The 21,748-nt window shown below is 47.1% G+C and overlaps 2 protein-coding genes across 2 annotated transcripts; one reads left to right on the top strand and one right to left on the bottom strand.

Moving 5' to 3' along the window:
- The first annotated feature begins 112 nt into the window (after positions 1 to 112).
- On the top strand, positions 113 to 4,543 carry LOC135384805 (uncharacterized). The gene has a single exon (XM_064613991.1). It carries the CDS (start codon positions 113 to 115, stop codon positions 4,541 to 4,543), a length of 4,431 nt encoding a protein of 1,476 aa, XP_064470061.1.
- A 3,785-nt stretch (positions 4,544 to 8,328) lies between these two features.
- Positions 8,329 to 8,855, bottom strand: LOC135384804 (keratin-associated protein 21-1-like). The gene is made up of 2 exons (XM_064613990.1): positions 8,844 to 8,855; positions 8,329 to 8,646 (listed from the first exon to the last, which is right to left on the bottom strand). Exons 1-2 carry the CDS (start codon positions 8,853 to 8,855, stop codon positions 8,329 to 8,331), a joined length of 330 nt encoding a protein of 109 aa, XP_064470060.1.
- Between the last annotated feature and the right edge of the window lie 12,893 nt (positions 8,856 to 21,748).

Here is a 21,748-nt window from a genome sequence, read left to right as displayed (position 1 = left end):
CTTTAAGGTTCTGCTACAAAGAAAAGTTGGTGCCGAAACCTGGGAGTAGCCGAACGTCAGCGACATATCAACGAAATCAACGTGATAGACGACTACGTGGACCAGCCTTGCAATGGAACGTCTGAAGCGGAAGCGAGGTGCGATTCGAGCAGCTGCAACGATACTTATTGACGGAATACAACAACTACTCGACGGACCACATTCACCCAGCCTCAGAGGTGATCTTCAGGAGAAGCTAGATCTCCTGAAAGTAAAAGAAACTGCGCTGGAGGAGCTGAATCTCGCCATTGAAGAAATGGTATTGGACGACAAAGTCTACGACGAAAAGATTGCAGGCTCCCAGACATACCAGGACAGGATATGCGTTGCGAAATCCCGAGCTGTACAAAAACTGAACATGGAATACGGCCGAGAACTTGCTGACGGATCGAGAAGACATGGCCAAGGCGGGGGAGATTACAGCACACTGGAGACTACAGGTAGCGGTACGAGAACCGTTACAGTGAAGCTACCGAAATTGGAAATCCCACGATTTAACGGCGACCTCCGGAACTGGAATAGTTTTTGGGACCAGTTTGATTCTACGATAAACAGCAATCAGTCAATTGCAAAGGTGGACAAGTTCAAGTATCTGCGTAGCTACCTCACTGACAAAGCTGCAACGGCGGTGAGTGGACTGTCGCTGACTGCAGAGAACTATGACATCGCTTTGGACTTGTTGAAAGAAAGGTTCAGCAAGAAAAGTCTCATCATCGATGCGCACATGTCACGCCTGTTGACCCTGACTAAAGTCAGCGACTCCAGTCAAGTAATGAAGCTCCGCGAGCTGTATGACGCCGTCATGACTGGTGTCCGCTCTCTTGAAGCTCTCGACGTTGCGCAAACGTCTTACGGTGTTCTCCTACTTTCTGCGCTAAGGAAGGCTGTTCCCAGCGACCTCAACCTTGAATACGACCGGAAACACCTCGATGGGGAAGAGGATTTGACCTCGTATTTAGAGTTCCTGAGAATTGAAGTATCCAGTCGAGAGAGAGTTTACGACACGACCACAAAACCCGAAGGACGTAAGGGTATGATCGAGAAGCAGTGGCAGTGGCCACAGAAGCCTCCTCCGACCGGGGCTGCATTGACTGTTGCTGCAGAGACAACAAAATGCATATTTTGTGAATCCAACGAACACACTTTGGAGAATTGTGACGCTCCAATTTCGATTCAAGAGAAGAAAGAGAAACTGAAATCCCAAATGCGATGTTTTCGCTGCGGCCGACAGTATCATCGTTCGAGGGATTGTAGGAATGCCAGCAGACTTCGATGTCTTAAATGCGGAAGACGCCATCTCACCGTTATGTGTGATCCGATAAACCAGCCTACTTCCGTGGAGTCTTCAGCCTTGGCTACGTCGGCAAGCTTAAGCACTGCAAGTTCTGCTGGTGTCACCATACTGCTCCAAACCCTTCGAGCCTGGGCGGAAAGTGAGACCGAACGGCAATTGGTTCGTGTGCTTCTTGATGGCGGAAGCCAAAGATCATTTATCAAGCAATCACTCTCGAAGAAACTCAACTGTCAACCAGTAGGGGAGGAACAAATATCGCTGTACACCTTTGGAACGGAATGCGCCAGGCAGAGGAAGTGTCGTCGGGTTCAGATTTGGCTCCGAAGTCAGTACGACAGAAGTGAGCTACGTATAGAAGCATCGGAAATGCCAGATATTTGTAACGACGTAATGCAACTACCAAGCACGGATTTGGTTTCCAACCTTCATCGGGCCGGAATGCGTGTGGGTGACCTTTCTGTTGGAAACGTTCATTGTGAGCCTGGCATCGGTATACTTGTAGGCGCCGACTATTACTGGCGGACCGTTACTGGCGAGATACAGCACATCAGCGAGGACCTGGTAGCGGCAAACACTGTTTTTGGATGGACAGTACAGGGCCCATCGTCTTCAAGTTCAACTACAATATGTACGAACGTAGGAGTCATGCGGGTAAACGTCGAGTCTCAAGAAACGGAATTGTGCAATGAATTACGGAAATTTTGGGACTTGGAACATATCGGGATTCAGACGGACAGTAACCCGACGCATCAGGACGCCGTGTTTCAAGCTTTCAAGTCGACCATGAAGAACGTGAGCGGCAGATATCAGGTCGCACTGCCGTGGAAGACTGTGCACCCGTATTTACCGTCAAACGAAGAAGTAGCAAGGAAGAGGCTCTTTTCTTTAACGAAACAAATTACCAAGAATGAACACATGGCTGCCGAGTATGACAAGGCGATCAGACAGTATTTAGATGATGGTCATGCAGAAAAGGTTCTTCTCCCTCATGAAGTGGATGGGCCAACATATTACATGCCCCACCATGCCGTTGTCAAGCACGAAAGGGAAACCACCAAAATGCGCATCGTTTTCGATGCCTCTTCCAGTGCTCCCGGTTGTCCCTCGTTGAACGACGTTTTGGATTCTGGACCAAACCTTAATCCTGACTTGCTGGCAGTACTAATGAGGTTCCGAAAACAACGGATTGGAGTCGTTGCTGACATTGAGAAGGCTTTTCTCCAGATTTCCTTGAACAAGACTGATCGTGACGCCTTTCGGTTTTTTTGGTATGATGCGACGCCGAAACGTGATGTCACCGAACGAGAAATTGAGGTCTGGAGGATGACCCGTGTCCCATTTGGAGCCTCATCCAGTCCCTTCATTATGGCTGCTACGCTTCGTTGTCATTTTGAGAGTACTTCTTCGGCAGATCCATCTCTGAAGTCCCTGTGTGAGACGTTGAACGAGAGTTTCTACGTCGACGATTTGGTGACGAGCGTTGCCACACGGAATGAAGGGGAGCGGTTTTCCAGAGATGCTAACGAGGTCGTCAGGACAGCTGGAATGAAGCTACGAAAGTGGACGACGAACTCGCCGGATCTACAGAGTGAGTTCAGGAGAAGCAGCGAACAAGACGCGGAGGCTAATTCTCATTACAAGTCAAAAAAGGTTTTAGGACTCAGCTGGAACACCGCAACGGACACACTTCTGCTTTCCATGGACTCTCTTGTGAAATTCATCACCTACAAGACGGACACCAAGCGCTGCCTGCTGCAAGCAACCGCAAGAATTTTTGATCCTTTGGGGTTCCTTGCACCATACACTATCAAGGCGAAGATTCTTTTCCAACGAGTATGGGAGCAAGGACTCGGATGGGATGATCTACTGCCAGATGATCTCCTGTCTGAATGGCTGCGGTGGACGAAAGGGATCCCGGACGTCGCTCAAATAGCCGTACCCAGAGCACTTATAACCGAGGGACCAACAGCGAAGCACTCTGTGCATTGCTTTTGTGACGCTAGTATTCAAGCATACGGCGCCGTTGTGTACCTGAGGACGGAAACGGATGCCGGCACTGTCAACGTGAAGATTATAGCTGCTAAGGCTAGAGTAGCCCCGCTGAAGCGCGTTACGTTGCCACGTTTGGAGCTCCTTGCAGCGCTGATCGGAGCGCGGCTAACTCACTACATTGTCGGTGCACTCCACGTTGAACGCTTCCCTGCGATATTTTGGAGCGATTCGAGTGTAGCGCTCTGCTGGATCAAGGCCAATGCAAGTCGATGGAAACCCTTCGTTGCAAACAGAGTAGTAGAAATACAAGGCCTTTGCGATCCCTCTACATGGCACTACTGTCCAGGGGAACAAAATCCTGCCGACCTACTCACGCGAGGTGTTTTACCCAGGCAACTGCAAAACAATGAATTTTGGTGGACTGGACCAAAATGGTTGTCATCCATTGACATGGTCGGCTCGGTACCAGAGCCCAGAGCTCCTGGAACACCCACAGACATCGTCAATACTGAAACGAAGGCGGTGGAAGTTACAGTTGCGGTTGTAAAGGGGGATCAATGTGCTCTCTTCGACCTCACCAAGCATAGTTCCTTCCTTCGTGTACTACGGATAACAGCGTGGATCAAACGGTTTAATTTGAATTGTCAACGACCACATGAAAAAGTATCTGGGCCTCTCCTTACTGAAGAAATAAATCAGGCAGAAAAGTACTGGATTCGTCAGGTTCAACGTGAATGTTTCTCAGACGAATACGAAGTCCTGGCCAGTAACGGTGGAAGGATATCCTCAACTTCTCCGCTCCTTAAACTATCCCCCTACTTGGATCAAGATGGAATCCTTCGTTTGAAGGGAAGACTTCAAGAGAGCGACGGATCTGCATCGCAGAAGCAACCGATTATTTTACCGAAACATCACGACTTCACAAAGAAGTTAATAATGCGTACGCATCTTCGTTTGCTTCATGGAGGTGTACGAGACACGCTTGTTGAGCTACGTGAGACATACTGGGTCATCAATGGTAGACAAGCGGTGAAGGCTATGCTTCATCGTTGCCTGACGTGTCAAAAGTGGCGCGCGAAGCCTGCGGAAGAGCCAATGGCACCACTCCCGAGGGATCGAGTTACCAAGGACGAACCTTTTTCAGTGGTGGGAGTTGATTTTGCCGGGCCTCTCTACTACAAGGGTGCTACCACTGATGCAAGTGCAAGTCCTACATAGTAGTGTTTACCTGCGCCATCACGAGAGCTGTTCACTTGGAAATCGTCACGGACCTGAGCACGGCGACATTTCTGCTAGCTTTTCGGAGGTTCGTGTCAAGAAGGGGTGTCTGTCATACAGTTTATTCGGACAACGCCCTGACCTTCAAACGCGCATCTAAAGATCTTCGGCAGTTATGGAGCTCACTTCGTAGCGAAGAAGCTAAAAATTATTTCTCCAGCATTCGACTTCATTGGAAATTCATTGTGGAAAAGGCTGCATGGTGAGGAGGATTCTACGAGAGAATTGTGCGGTCGGTCAAGACATCTCTTCGAAAGGTTCTTGGAAGGAGCAGTTTAACACTTCCTGAACTCACCACAGTGCTCACCGAAACTGAAGCGACTATCAACTCCCGACCAATTACTTTCGTCTATGCGGAATCAGAGGAGCCGGAGCCATTGACACCGTCGCACCTTTTAATTGGAAAACGGCTGACGCGACTGCCACCCTTCGTCACTTCAGCGCAGTTGCCTACTGGAACTCAGCAGCGACTGCAGAGGGCAATGCGGTACCGCGAGTCTCTACTGGAACGGTTTTGGCGAAGGTGGCGGAGTGACTACTTACAGGAACTACGGACTGCTCATTGGCAACGCGTTTCAGGCTCGGCCTACCGGCGCCTACCCGGCCTTCTCAGCACCCTCTGCTTTTGGCCTCCTCATCACATCGCGCGATAATAGGTGTTTCTGGTCCTTCCAGAAGAAGTTAAAGACTAACGTGTTCACCTTCGCAACACCAGCTCCCGTAGCTCAGTGGTTAGCGCGCTGGTCATGTCACGCGGAGACTGGGAGGTACCCGGGATGGAATCTCGGCGCCGGCTGTGCTGTCTGGGGTTTTTCCTGGGTTTTCCTCAGACGCTTTCAGACATATGTCGGCACAGTTCCATTAGAAGTCGGCCCAGGATGCACATTCCCCCTAGGCGTCAGTCGTGACGTTGCCCACCTGTGTGAGGCCGACAGCGGCGATCCCTTTCACCAGCACCACCACTACCTTCGCAAAGATCTTCGCCGGAGGAGTTATTATCCTTGCGGCATACCGCAGTTTACTGCAAGATACGCATGTAATTAGATACGCACGGTCATGATAAGAGAGTTAAAAATTACTCGCAGTTTCCATCTGGTGTTCCAGCAGTTGTCCAGTCCCCCAGGGCTGCACTTGCCTGAGTGAACTTTATACCGCGTATATTGACTACGTCTGTGTAGCCAATACCTTGTGGGAGTTGCTCTGAGAAACCGTTCACTGGCAAAGCTTTGGATTTGTTCATATTCAAAGCAGCTCTAGAAAGCTAACCATAAGTTTTGAAAGTGTCTAGAGCTGCTGCTTCACTTTCTGCACCATGCAAAAAGAGAACAATGTCATCAGCATACGCTGAAATCGTAATATCGCCAGGACCAAACAGGAAAACAAGCAATATTTACATTATGTACAATTTTCCGAATAAAGGGCTCTAGTGCAATCACAAACAACATTGGGGAAAGAGGACACCCATGCCTCACCCCTCTTGAAACGTTGAAAGTGTGTGTAATTTAGCCATTGATGGGAAGTTCCAATTCTAAGTTACAATACAGGCATTTGAACCAGTCAACAAATTGTAGCGAAAATCCAAGGCACCAAATGAAAAAAAGAAAAAAAAAACAGGTAATCATGTTCTATCCTGTCGAATGCTTTGGATTGGTCCAGTGACAAAACTGCCCCCGATAAGCCCCGTGTGCGGACATACGCCAGCAAATCCTTAAATAACGTCAGGGACGGGAAGATGCTGCGACCGGGGACAGAGCTCGTCTGCAATGGACTGATAATATAATATGGGGCAACTGATAATATAGGGCAACACGTTGTGCAGACGACGAGACAAAACGGTACTTAGTACAGTCGACCCCCGTTTATCCGGACTTCATTTATCCGGATCCCGCGGTATCCGGACAAAAGGCACAGGAACGGATTTTGCTCCATGTATTTTGTTCTCGTTTATCCGGACTGCAGCTTCCGGACTCGGACAAGAAATCCAGGGAACGAAAGTCGAAAATTCTTGTAATCCAGCTTCAGTTATCCGGACTATCGTGAGTAAGAGGAGACACTGACCCCGCTTCGTCACCCTTTTCGCTGTGTTGGGGTTATTCCCGTCACACGTCAGGGACCTACATTCCCCCGTAGGGAAGACAACCGTGCACGATGACCCCCTTTTCTATTTGTGTGCGTTGGGTCACGTTGACCAGTCGAGTCATTTGGAAATATCTCGAGCAACTGTCCGGTTCTAGAGGGGAAAACTCCAACCCGAGGCCATGCTGCTTACGGCCCGTTGGCCGATGAAGACGTTCCCCTAGCTGAGCTGCGATCCCTGATGCAGAGGCTCACTGCGACTGCCGTAGATGATGCTGCGGTTTCTGACTACGTCGACGTTGATAAGGATGATGACGCGTGCGCAGCTATGGCTGATGACGGTGTGATTGCTGCTGTTGCCTTCGATGATGTGCAGCAAGACGGTGCCGGTGACGCCAGTGAGAAACAAGGCTCTGACACTGACACTTTGCATCCGCACTGAAATTCTTCGAGCAGCGCAACAGCGTGACTCAACTCTATGCAATTAGCAAAAGTTTGCAGGAATCGAGTGCCTACGCTACTATGTAACAGCTATTATTGACGAGATTTCTGTGTTTTAATTAAACCTTGCTCTGTAGGACGTTTCTATTCGATCGTTTCATTTATCCGGATGCCCCGGTATCCGGACGATTTCGCTGGGAACGGCACCGTCCGGATAAACGGGGGTCGACTGTATCTTCCCGTCCGCATTTAAGAGCGTTATCGTTCTCCAGCTACTCGGGTCCGCCTTATCACTAGATTTCTCCTGAGGCAGCAATATGATGCGACCTTTTTTAAACGAGGTAGGGTGTTCTCTGTCATTAGTATTTCATTAAAGAACGACACTAGTCCATGGCCCAGCAATGGCCAGAACACCTTGAAAAACTCTAATGGGAGCCCGTCAGGGCCAGGAGCCGAGCCCACCTTCATAGCGTCTATGGCCTCATGGACCTCTACTAACGTTACTCTACTAGTGAGAATCTCTTTCAGATCTTCTGACACTTGTTGAAGGCCATTACAGAATTTTCCTGCCTCACTCAGAGGCCACTCTCCTCTGCAGTCGGATGTCAGCAGGATCTCCGTAGGACTTCTGAAACTGCTCTACTACCTCTGCTGGATCGTGAGTTGCAGAGCCGTCACTCAAACGAGCCTCTCCAATTCGCTGTCCCGGGCTCCTCTGTATATCATTGCTTCGTATATATCGCAGTACTTCTGCACCTTGTACAGGACCGTTCTTGTTCCGCACAATACCGGCTGTTTGCGGAAGAAGTTTAAGTTCTCTGCCATATTGTTCACGAAGATAGTATTTTCCTCATTGCCATTATTTCCTGCGTGGCGCGTGGACAAAAAAACGTAGCCATAAGGAATGTCCGGAGCTTTCTTATTGTGGTGAACTCGTACTTTCTGCATGTACACGTTTTCCATCTGGAGGTTGGCGCATTGAGCAATGGTTTGCACATAACGTGCAAAAAATATTACTGCCTTCGCCAGGTGACTGCTGGTTAGTCGCTCACAGTTCATACATACCGCTGTTAGCTGTGTTTGTGATGTGCAACAATGGACATCGTCGAGATAACATATAACGTAAAAATGACTTTTATTTACATAAATATGCCAATTCACTTCACAGTGTGCTTCAGGCAGATGACTCGTCAAAGACGTGGCACTCTTTACCACCAGCCATGGCCGTAACCTCCATAACCGTAGCCGCCACCGTAGCCGCCACCGTAGCCGCCACCGTAGCCGCCACCGTAGCCGCCACCGTAGCCACCACCGTAGCCACCACCATAATGTCCGAGGCCGTAACCGCCCTTGAGTACAACACCATAGCTGTGACCAAGGCCGTGGCCGTATCCACCGCCGAGGCCATAACCAAGGCCGTGGCCGTAGCCACCATAGCCGTGGCCGTAACCACCATAGCCGCCGTAGCCGCCGAAGAATCCGGCGTTGGCGACAGCGAAGAGGACCGCGAGGGCGGCGACGACAAACTATAAGGAGAAGTCACATAGGGATAAGACGATCTTTCATACATATTGTAAGAGCAGATACAGGGAAGGCGCTGGCAAGTCGATACAATTACAGTATGGAAGCGAACCAAAACACGAACTGCATTAGGTCACGTAAGGCCTGGTGGCGTAGGCCTGCCAGGTGATTCTATTCAGATTGCCAACGGAACGTTTCTTACCATGGCCTTCATGGTCGGTGTTGCGAGGTGCTAGTCAGCTCAGCTGGCGGACTGATGGTTTGTGCTGGATGGCAGCAGCTTTTATATAGGCATATCCCACGCAGGGCGTGTGTCCTCGGACAGCCCCCTTCTAGCCCAAGGGGGCGGTCGCAGAAGTGGGACATGGCGGACGCAACAACCCCACGTAGCAGACGAGGCGCGTTTATTACTTTCCCTTTCTTCCGTCGCCAGTCATGCGGACTGTGGTAGACGCTTAACGATTCCGCTATCGTATATCACGGCTACTACAGTCAGCATCGCTCGCGGGCATTTCAGGAAACGCCCTGTCCACAGCGACCACAGTCGGAAGTCGATCGGCGGATAGTGGTCTTTTCGGGGGTAATTGGTGGCCTTGGTTAAGTAATTCTGTTGGGGACATGCAAGTCATCTGTCCTGTGGTTGCGCATTACAAAAGGCGAAATAGCTGTGCTAACGGGCAGTGGTAGGTTTCAGATATCGTTCATGACAATGTAAGGGGAATTTCGGTGCAATATAATTTCGGTGGCTGCTGTGCTGATGAGCAGGTAGATGCCCATGTCATTTAATACTGATTTATATAAATGGAGTACATATGTCTTTGCATTAATTAAGCTGTCTACGTATTTTGATAAACACCAGGAAAACAAGGCGTACCGGGTACAGTTTGAAATTTTGAGCGTTTTTATCATTTAAAGTTGTACAAACCACCCTGTAGGTCCGTCTGTAGCCTTTTATGGGATACAGAGATAAAAAATTATAACCAGCGATGCTCCTACAAAGCAACCGCATTTAAACGCGCTTGAAACGATGCCCAGAGATGCAGCCATTTTTTTTTATGTTATACAAGAGGAATTCGTATTTTGTTTTGAAAGCCCATTCAAAAGGCATTTTGGCAATAGAAAATCGCCTGAATCGGAAGACCTTTCTTTGCATGTGTCCATTTTTGATCATAATATTTTATTAACATAATTATCTATGCATAATGTAAAACCCCGAGACTAGGGAACACGAAAGGACAGACACAACACGAAGTGTCAATGAACAAGGCCTGGAGACGTAGAGTATGAAGACTAGAGGACTATGAAGAACCAAGAAGCAGATGTGGGGTATATGGGACGAAGCTTGCATGAGGATATGACAATGAAAAAATGGTTAAGAAGCAAGCGAGCTGGTGCAGATGATGCATAATGTAAAACTCCGAGACTAGGGAACACGAAAGGACAGACACAACACGAAGTCTGAGACTTCGTGTTGTGTCTGTCCTTTCGTGTTCTGACATGTCCTTGTTGTCCTTTCGTGTTTCTGACTTCACTTATTTTTGTTAAGGCAGAATTCAGGACTGATATATATATTCCGAAACAGAGCAGTACAATTTAATTTCGAATGTAGGTTAAGGAGTCACTGCAACACGTCGATCATGTCTGGTCGCTCGCAATCTTAACCTCTTTCGCCATGCCCACGGCACAAAGTTCCAACTCAAGCATATACATGGCCTCCACAGGATAGTTCGAATATGGTATACTTTCTTGGTGCTTTCCGCATATTGCTTCATGTCGCTTGAACCTCTGACGTTTCAGCTGCATCTGTTTATTTCGCACTAGCACCACAAGTAAAAATTGAGAACCATCAACGAAATTGTACACGTGCCTGTCCTTCGACAATTGGGGTGCTAGGAGAGTGCCCGTATTTTTATGATCAACTTGAAGTAGTTCGAAAGGAGGTCCAAGTGTCTGCTACTCTCATTCGCATATGAAGTGGGCGTACTCTCGCGCCGTTTCGCAGTATAGCGATACCTTCACTGCACTGCGGACGAGAAAGAAAACGAACTTCCTGGTCGCGGGGAATTTCCGGAGAAAACCGCTGTCGCGCTAGACCTCTTTGTCAGATTCAATTTTATTATACTCGTTTCAAAAGTGAACTGTTCGCGCCACGTTCTTAACCCACGTGCAGTCAAAAATCGAGTTTTACATTACAAATAGTCATCACCGTCTGAGGTGCTGAAAAAGAGGAACTCGCGACCTTCCCAAGTAGATTTCCCAAACGATTGCACGGAGAGGTCACAAATGTAAAAACTGACACTCTCGAGAAGAAACTCGAGTGAAGAGAAAGATAGGAAATGTGTGTGTGTGTGTGTGTGTCTGTGTGTGTTTTGTCCAAAGCGTTCTTCAGTGGAAAGCTATTATTTATTTATTTTATTATTCCACAACTCAAGGGACCACTAAGGGTCATTACATGGGTATGCGATAAAGAAAACCTAACGACAGCCTTTGCACACTATTAGTTTAGAAGGAGAACAAGCAAGAATTATAACAATAATAACAATAGTAGTTCAAAGCAATAACGATGATACACTGGCCACAGTAGACTGGCAAGGAAATCTATGTGACAACAAAGTTATTAATGAAACAAATGGGAAAGTAAATGCCAGCGGAAGATTAGGGGATCTGCGAGGTCAACAATGTTCTGTGGGAGCCAGTTCCACTCGGTTTAGATACTCCGTAGAAACTTACACATCCCTTTTTCGAACCTTTCCTGTTCATTTTTTAATAAACGTACCCTCGACTCTCCTCTTTCCAATCGGCAGCGCATGCCTTCATTTTTACGAGAAGCGATGCATGATGGCAACAGAATCCACCTGACAATGAGGATTATTCTTGTTGTCCTGTACCAGAGTGCTTGCTAAATGCCAAGGTGCAGATTTATACAGTACAGTACACTATGCAGTAATAACCAAGAGTACAAATTATTAGACAGTAAAACCAAAGCTGTCATACGGGAATACCACGAAACTGTTCGTCGGTTGCGCCATTACCCTTGAGGGGATAATTCATTCACGGTGCAAATCAGATCCTCCTTGTAACTCGGAGCACGAACACTTGAACTTGCTGTGGCCCGCGGACAAGGAATCTTCCCATGCGCGCCAGAATGATATCGGAACTGGCCACTAATGGATCGCGTCGTTTGGTGTCCGTCGCGGAGATCAATTACGACGTACGATAGCCTCTTGGGTGTCTCGATGAAAGAAGCCTGATATATGAGAAAGCCCCGTCAAAAGTATGGAGTGAATTCATTCATGAAAGGAGATATCCTAGAAACTGAAACGAAACGGAACGGAAGGAAGGTGTGGACCCTACTAATCACATTCTTCGTCAGATTAAATCGGCAACTTGGTAACTTAGTGTCTGTAAATTCCTCGCGCCTTATAGAAAACCCTCGTGACTTCAAGGTGTATTCTCTAATCTGGCTATAAGCCTTCGTGGAAATCATTGTCGATACTCATGATATTGCCGGCATGACAGCGAAGTACGTTCTGTGTCCTTAACCGACCAAAACATTGGGCCAGTTAGGGAAGTCCGCTTTCCGAAGTCCATACCACCTCCGGTCTATCGACCCGTCGATGGATTTCGTTGCCACACACAACTGCTCGCGTCAAGAAGCGTCCATTATACACCGACTACGACTTAATGCCGGCAGGACACCTCTGCTTCTGTGTAAAATGGGTCCTCTCCAGTCGCCCGCTGTTGAGGCTGATATTCAACATCTTCTCCTCGACTGTCACAAATTCGACACCCCTCGAGCCACGCTCACACGGCGCCTACTCGAGCTGCGGTGCACATACTTTTCTCTGGCCACTCTGCTCGGCTCAGTACGACACCACACACAGCGGTCTGTGACAAAAGCTGTTTTGACTTTCTTGAGCGATTCAGGTCTTATGAACAGCCTGTGAACTCCAGTCGTGCAATCTCACTCTTCTGTGCCCCACTCTCACCCTCAACGCATTAAGCTCTTGCTTTTCTTTTAAAGTCATCTTCTGTAATCCATCCCATCATTCTTTCACTGTTTGTTAGTCATCTTTACTTTTGTCATCTTTGTCTTTAATCTTTCTCATCCTTCTTTCACCGTTTGTTGGTCTATCCTTTACTTCCCAGTTCTTTTCTTTTTTATTTATTTTATTCTTCTTTCTTCATCTCCATTCTCCTTCTTTTCTTTCTTCTTCATTATTTTATTTTATTTATTTTATTCTTCATCTTCATTAATTTTCTTTTTGTTGCGGAATAGCAAGCCGACGTCCCGTTTGGCTGACCTCTCCCCCTTTGTTTTTTCATTTCGTCTCATAAATATATCCCCCCCCCCTCGAAGTCCACGCACTAGTCAACTGCTGTAGGGCACATTTAGGCGAAGCCGGAACCCGCGACTCTTTTGTCGGACACTCGTTAGAGGGCTTGCTACGCACAACTGGATCATATTTGTACTGATACTTTTTATGTCTATCTTTGGGATATGACGTGATAAAAGTGGCGCGCTTCTTGTGCGTTCGCATAAGGAACGGAAGAACGAACCAGAAGTAGAACGCATTCCCCATTTTTTTCTTTCTTTCAATCAATCAGTAGAACGCATATGCAGAGATCGGTGTTCTGGCAGGCGCTGTTGTGCACCAAAGTTGATTTTGAGGTAAGCGCACCGTGAAAAATGTCACGTTGAACACGGCGCACAAACGGGCGTCTTTTTTTTCTCCTTGAAAAAACATATAATAATATATATATAATAATAATGATAATAATAATAAAATAATAATAATAAATAACGAGGGAGGGAGAGAGGGGGAACAAAGTGTTTTGCAACCCTTGTATCCTGCATTCCGAATTTTGTCATTGTACTTTGTCAATGTCAATGTACCGCCATTTCGGCTTGTCAATTTGTTACCTAGCGAGGTAGATGGGGAGAGTATCACCTATTGCAATATGTTGCTGCCTTGCAACCTAGATGTCCTCATACACATTTTAGCATCCGCAGAAATTTTGTCTTATTGTTTCATTGTTTGTTGTTTCAGCTGAACTCTCGCCCTCCCACTACGTCAAAATTGCTCGGTCCATGGCCAAGTCCAATCCACCAACGTTCTGCCCTAAAAGCACTTCTAAATTTTTTGAATATATCGTAGGATTACGGTCCTCTCAGTGAAGCGACTCATTATAATATTTCACCACTTTACCGCCAGCAATGGGGTGCAGGGGTTCCCAAACTGTGGGTCGCGAAGCGGCCCACAAATTTAACACAATCCCGGGCCGTGCCCTCTATTCTGATTTACCAAGAAGTCCGTTGTAGCAGATCCGGAGGTTTCTCATAAATGCGCTTGCATGCGGGGTACGCGACGCTTTGGATGCATCGCACAGCCTCGCTTTCACGCCTGTTTTCAGTTGTGCACGAGGGCCAAAACATATGTCGTGAGGTCCACTCACTCCCACTAAAGGCCACAGCGGCTGCGTCTATCGCGGCGTGCACGTGCGCCCCGTCTTCACGGCGCACCGCGCAGTGAGTCTGCTCGCCAAAAACCTAAGAAAACCATTTCGCTTGCGTTGTCGGTGAGCGAAGCATGCTGTTGTGCAAGCATGCAGCTGTGCAAGACTTTTTTTTTTTGGCCCAGGGAACTCGCTCTGAATAAAACTTGCTTATTGAATAAAACTCGCTCCCCAATAAAATGTTGGTGTATCGTTTTGGGTAACGTTCATGCGCTGAGATCGGAAGACCTCCGGCATCGTGACGAGTTGGGGTAGGGTATCGCCCCTGGCGAAGAAACTCCCCAATCGTCATTAAAATAAAGTTGTCGTTATTTTTTGCTTTGCTTTGCCCCCGCTGTAATCCTCCTTTTTACGCGCCTGCCACTTCCTCACCGGAAAATAAAGCTGGCCATTAGTAACCGACGGTTCTGCCAGCGGCATAAGGAAGCAGCTTTGAATATGCTTTGCCTCGTTCGTAATTAGGTTTTTACGAGCGATAATTTTCGCAAAGTCGCGAACTCCCCTCACGTTTAAAATCGAAGTAATATAATAATATAATATAATATTATTTATTTCGACGATATTGTGGGGGAGACAGGGACAAAAAGCTCCAATGGAGCTTGACGAAAGGTCCGTATTCCCGCCAACCTATATTTAACGCAAATGCCAAGCGTAGTAACTTCCCGGTGCACTCACAAAGGCTTCTTCAATAAGTGTTTGCGCCCCTGCAAGTGCCTTCTGCACATTGTTTACGTACTTCATTGTTCACCAAGTATTATTGGATTTGAAATACGGCACGGTTAGTAACATGTCATACAGGCGCATTATTGGACCAATTTTTGCCAAGCATTCGTAATTTCCATGACGTTAGAGAGTTTTAGTATACCACTACCGGGAGTCCGGTGGGCTACCGAGTCTACCCCACCCAATCAACAGATAAGATTCTGAGACACGCACGCTGTCATTGGTTCCGGTACGTACGGTATAGACCACCCAACGGTATAAAAAAAAAAAGAATCGCTATCAATTTAATCTAGAAGTGACCCAGTCAGCCCTAGCGAAATCGAAGCTCGCACGACAGCGAAAGAAGCCTTTATGCCTCTCGCACGGCCACTCCAGTCACCTAGAAGGACCCTAGGCAGGCCTGGTGGACAAGGCTCTATATAATTAGGATGTGTTACATGTACAGTATCGCTGCCTCAGCACAGAAAAGGCGTTCAGGTGGGACGAGACGGCCAAAGTGCAAGGACAACCACCCAGCTCATACCTCACTCACCTCACACGGAGACAACTCATACCAGGAAAGGTCATTGATGGTGCAGAAAAGGTTTGAGTTAGGCAGCCATATATGGAATCCTATACTTTCTGACGATTAGCTATAGGAGGAAGGAGTAGAGATGACTTCAGTACAGGGGGATTTTGGTAGTAAATTTTTCGAGAGAAGCACACACACATACATTGGGTGATGATTGGTTGGATTACATTGGACGATGGAAGCAAAGACGATAAATTTTAAAGTGTAGCGATAGCAGCGGTATGCGAAGGTTAGATTTCATTGATGTGACGCTCTCGGGTGGGGGCAATCATATTTGCCCAGGATAAAACGTACAGATCGATTGTGTACACGTATCGCATGACATAAAATACTGAAGAGGGTCTCAAATTGCTGCAACGTATTCTAATTTGGCCTAACGAGGGTTTTATATAGTGATAGTTTCAGAATTTTACGGGCAAGGAAGAAATTACGTTTCGTGTAGCCTAAGGTTCAACTGTCTTTGTTAACAATGTACTCTATGTCTTCACCACGACGAGTTTGATCATGATTGGACGAGCTAGCCCTTGATTAGTGTATTCTTAGCCAATATGTGTTATACATATATACAGTTTGTGCTTGTTTCGTGAAGCTTTGTTGTCTCACGTGCATTTATGTTTAATTTAATGTAGCTCGGCTCCGTTCCTTTAATTCCCGATATTCTTGCCCTCTGGCAGCCATCCCCTCCTCCCCTAACGGGTCTAAATCCATAAAAGTAAATTTGTACATGTATCCGTTGTGTGTATTCCACAATTTGCAGTGCATTTTGACAATAATGTGCTCCAGTAAAATCTTATTTGTTTTTCTTGTGTGTGCTATGTGTTATCCCGGTATGAGTTTAGTGCAATACACGGGAAACCTGGAAAATACTAGGGTATGGTGGGCTAGAAAGACTGGTGTGCTTACCGCCATATTCAATACATGGAATGCGCGATGCCCCTGTTTTGAAGCCAAGCTCCTGAGCTCCGGCGCTATGCGCTCGTTGCGAACCAAGCGGGTTCTCGTTGAACTTAGTCCAACATGTCCCGTCCAACATGTGCCGTGTGTGACGGTTGGGTTTGACCGGAAAGGTCAAACGAATGGCATAATGTTTGCTCTCGGCAAAGTCAACGTAGTGCTGTCGGCACACTCCACCAAAACTTCTCACAGGAATTACGACTTAATGTTGTTGCCTATCCCCAGTTTCCCTTCCTCACGACGGCTTCTCTTACAAAGCGTTTGACTATACGAAAATCTACGTTTAATACGCTTTTTCCGGGAGCATGAGTTCATCAGGAAGAGCCTACCCGTGTGAGATTACCTCCGTAATGAAACATTTAGAGAGAGAAAAAAAAATCATGTAGCGTTTTCCTGTACATATCAAACGCTGTCAACAACCAATTAAGGGTAATCGCCTATTTAGCGCCACCAAGCAAGTGGCCTACACAGCATGTTGGGATACACAGACTCCAGAATAATATTACTTATTCATTTTTGTGTGGCTCATATACCTATAGTGTAACGTATGGAATGTTAGAAACTAACTAAACTCAAACTCAAACTAGATCCGGCGGCGTTCGGCAGCCTGTGTAAGCTTAGGTATAATTCTATCTCGCCAGAAATGCTCCCCCTGATGCACAACACCTTAAAGCAAAGTTGTCGGTACGTTTGGAGTGCAATGAATGGCTATTGCGATATCTCATTGTGTTTCTGGTATATTTTCGTACTCCTGTTCCAAAAGCAACGACGCTTTGTTTATCTGCTCCGAACAGTGCAGTAAAGCTGCAAAACACATGTTTAAATGTGCTGTGAATACGAAACGCTTCAACCTTGAAATTGTAGTTCCTAGTTTGGGAGAGAGACCAATGAGATCGCTCCACGGGTAATAGGGAAGAGAGGGAACAGGAGAGCTGCGCAGATAGCTGACCTACTTGCACAGCGTATTGAGCTTCGCCTTTACTTCTCTGATGCGCTCAGCTGTCTTTGCACATAACATTTCAATTCGTGAGATTTCCGCACTGACTTGTTGGTTTGTAGCGCCTTGTTGCCGAGCGCTCTGCCTGCCAACAGGCGGCGTGTTGCTCGGGGGATTGTGCGTCCCCGGCCGACTTCGTGGGAAACTGTACCGACATTTACGGTTAGAGCTTGTCATGAAACCCTGGGAAAACACACAGACAGCACAGCTGGGATTGAAACCTGGGTCACCACACGCGTGCCTATTACGCGCGGGATATTACGTTCCACGCGGCCTTCCTAATTAATTATTTTTAATTAGTACGTTTAATCCTATGATCCTGTGAATGAGAACCGTGATCAATTTTGGTCATGTTTACAAATACCTTATGAATGATACGGTTCATTGGACCCACTAAATGTGCTTCCATTAATGATTATGGATCCAGAATCTTTGTCAGAAAGATTGCGCGCGTGACCTGCCCTAGCAGCCTGGCGGGAACGTTCATAATCTCTTATCGATGTACCCCAATCTCCGACGATGAACTAATTCAGTGACGACAAGGCTAGCAGAGCAGTGACTTGTCGTGCTTTGTAGAGCGTCGAGGAAAACGGCTCATTCACAGATGCGTTTCAAAAAGAGGAGCGGCCGAGAGGAGCCTGTTACACATAGCCGAGCTGCAGGCCTGCAAACGCGTTTCGTTGTTGTTGCTGTGTCAAGATTGTGCCGTCACTTCTTGCGCTCTTCGTCCAAATTTACATTGTGAAGCATTGCTGCTTGCATCATCAATCGTGACACAATACAGATGCAGCGAAGGAAAGGCGGAAGTAGCGAGACGCATCTTTACCTGCCGGCGACCAACACACATGGTCAAACTCAAATCGTATTTGTTTTCGTTGATTATGTAGTTCGCGTAAGCTCCCAGTTCGTCATTGACAGCTTAGACAACAAACAACGTATGGTATACCAATTAAGTCATACACGGTCGCACCAAACACACACAAAAACGACAAACGATCCCCGTGCGGTGTTGCTGTTGTGTTGGGAGGCTCGCCGGCGTCAAAGGAATCCAATTCCATACGTCCGCGAGCGTTCCGGAAAGCGTTTGCGTATCCGCGCTTGAGAGCTGCAGCACGGAGCGGTTCTCGAAAAGCGGCTGGAAACGCTTCGCGTCTCCGCGGACAAGAAACGCATGTGTGAGTCCAACCTATGCACGCAATGTGTGACTCCTGCAGACCAGAAAATGCTGCCAGAATAATATATCACAGAAATCACAGACACAGTAATAGAACGAGGTCATGAAGTGTCCAATGCGTGATCTGTCTACCTCAGTAGCCGGAACGTGATCCACGACGCTGTCCAGGTCCAGGATGAAGACGAAGTGGAATTGCAGAAGTGATGATGACATGGTTGTCTTTCAGTTCTGCGCAGTCAATCTAGCTTCTTGTTCGGGATTTACGCGCTATTGACACCTGGCAGAGATGGGCAGTATTTAAATACATTGTAATTAAAATACTATTTAAAATATAAATACATATATTTATATTTTGTATTTAAATACAGACTCGACAAATGGGGTATTTTGGGGTATTTATTCTTGTAAATACTTTTTAAATACTCCTAAATACAGTACAAAGGGTGTTTGCTCTAACGTGCCCAGATATTTTATTTAACGCGAGCGATAAAACCCATCTTTTTTTTTAAGGAGTAGCAAGCCGGCACTTGCCTGGCCGACATCTCCTTTGTGTGAATAAACATATACCCCCCCCCCCCCTGCACGGGCCCGGGCCGAGCTTGTTATTGGCTGTGTGCTCCGGGCCGGCCGGGTCGGGCCCGGGAGGGCAGAAGACGCCAGCACGGCGGGCCGAGCCGACAAACACGTTTCCGAGAGTCAGGCTCGACCGAGTCACGTAGCTAATTCCACGCAATGGAGGACTAGTAGTTCATATCATCACGTGCTTGCGTCATTCCTGTGCATAGTATTTGCAAAAATAAGAAAGGGACACTGCATTACGCGTTTGATTCGACCCTCTATAACATTCTCAAAGCCACTTTACATTGCTCTTGACTCCTCACGTATTTCACAAACACGTTCGCAAAGCTTTGTGAGAGGGGTAAGGATTGGGATGAGTTTGTCGACAGCACCCTCTACATCCACAAAACTTGTTAGTGTAACGATAACGCGCTTGCCAGCGTGCGTCCTGGATTTAATTTGGTCTCGTGCTGTTGTGGTGTTAAGCCGACAGTTCTTGTATGTATCTGGCCGTGTCTTCTCTTCTTATAAATTTGTGTGATAAGCGCTTGAAACGCGTACGTCACGACTGGAAATACTAGGCCGGGATCTACGCCCTGAGTCACCGGGCCGGGCCGAGCTCTATGCACTGGGCCATCGCACCGGACCGGGCCGGGCGACGTAAAAACATGAAGGTCCGGGGCGGCCCGCGCCATTTTTCGATGCGCTCGGGCCGGGTCGGGCCCGGAAAAGTCGGCCCGTGCAGGGCTCTACCTAGGTGTACACCCGCCTACCTCAAGCAAGCTTCCGGTTAAAAAAGCTACGACGCCACCGCTGACTGCCATTCGTGCACGAGAGTTATCATATGTCGTAGCTATACATTACAGTGGAAGAGCCGTATTAAATAAAAATCTCTAGGAGCACAACCTCCGCCATCCATCAGACTGTTCTGTCGTACACATTTCTCAAGTATCCTGCACATGAACTACGCTCACTTTCACTGTCGTCATCCCAGGTCTAACATAAAATAAGCGCGTGTCCAAATGTGTGCAGGGTTCTGTCATGACATTGTAATAGACAAGAGGAAGCTGCATCGCGTCGCTGAAAAAAAAAAAAAAAACAGAAAAAAGAAGAAGAAGAAAGAAAGAAAGAAAGAACCACGACAGACTGTTAGAAGCAGCAATAATATTTCATCAGCAAAAGTATTCTCAGAGAACGGGGAAGTCCACTTGAAACTATCGCAACAGCTGACGATACCTGCGATTACGAGTACGACGTTGAGTCAAAGCGGCAGGTTCCACGCTAGGTATGATCAAAGACGTCTCCAATGCCCAAGAAAGCGTGGCAAGTGCGCTGGAACGTGAAGGCGAAGTTGATCGCATTGCCTGACTGCGTGGGAGTTATTCATTATGAGTGTGTTCCTCGAGGGCCAACAACGAACCGCGCAAAGTTCTATCAGAGAAGAACGATCTGAGCTACGGAGGTCAATTCCATGGGTTTTTTACTACGACAGTATCAGAAAGAAAAGATCTGAGCTATAGGGCCATTTTCATGGATCCCCCACCATGACAATGGGCCAACGCTTTCATCACTGCCAGTTCGTGAATTGCTCACTAAAATAGACACAATAGTGCTTTCACAGCCTCCGTGGAAACAGAAGTCATGCTGACTTCTGTTTCCTCGGCTCCTGTTCACGCTGAAAGGACGAATACGTATATGACACCTTCGAAGACACAGTTGAGTTGGCTGAGGGACCTGAACAAGCCTCCAAGGAGTTGGGAATAGTGCATAATCGGCGACGCGAAGTACTTTGAAGGAGACAAGCTTCGTTACCTCCTTCGTCATTTGTTTTCCTTCATCGCATCACCATCACCTGATGACGCCTTAACTTCTTCGGTAACGGCAGGCTGGTGCATTTTCTGAGTAATTGTCTGGTATGCCGCAGTCCCAGCGATCACAATCAGGAATATACCTCTTCTGGGGTACACCCAGAAAAGCTAAGCAATAAGACGATGGTGCAAGAATGTGGAGTGCATGTTGTTTGTCAATAAACGTGGTAGACGCACGAGAAACACAAGGCACTGTTGCTATAGAACCAGTTGCTATTGAACGCTGTCCGTGCTGTTCCTTGTGTCTGTCGTGCGTTCTACCCATGTTTTTAAGACGATACATGCGACAGATCTCGAATAGCTGAGACATCTGCTAGTACGTGGAAAGCAAAGTCCCCGCAAATGAACAGCATACGTTTTTTTCTCTCGAAGAATGTTCACTACACTGCTGAATATTTGGAGTCAAGTATAAAAAGTAAGAAAGGAAAGAAGAAAAAAATTTGGGACAGCAAGATGGCTCACTTGAAGGGAGTGATCGACCGACTAGAGGTTGTTAACACGAAGTGTTTTTCTTTCGTTGCCCTTTCGCCCATTCTGCGTACTGCCAGAGTAAGACCACATCGCATTTTTTTTTTTGAGTAGTTTGAAGTTTGTTTATTGAAGTATGGAATTAAAATGACTAAATACAAAGCTTAGGGATGAAATTATGGGTGTCATTAGCACAGGCTAGTATTGACTCCCACAGCTCATCCTCAATAACATTAATTCACAGTCAGATAGAAAGACACTGAGAAGCAGTGCAACG

Source organism: Ornithodoros turicata, chromosome 2 (genome assembly GCF_037126465.1).
Source record: "Ornithodoros turicata isolate Travis chromosome 2, ASM3712646v1, whole genome shotgun sequence".
Taxonomy (NCBI): domain Eukaryota; kingdom Metazoa; phylum Arthropoda; class Arachnida; order Ixodida; family Argasidae; genus Ornithodoros; species Ornithodoros turicata.
Note: the sequence above shows the minus strand (reverse complement) of the source record. Positions and strands in the feature narration are given on the sequence as shown.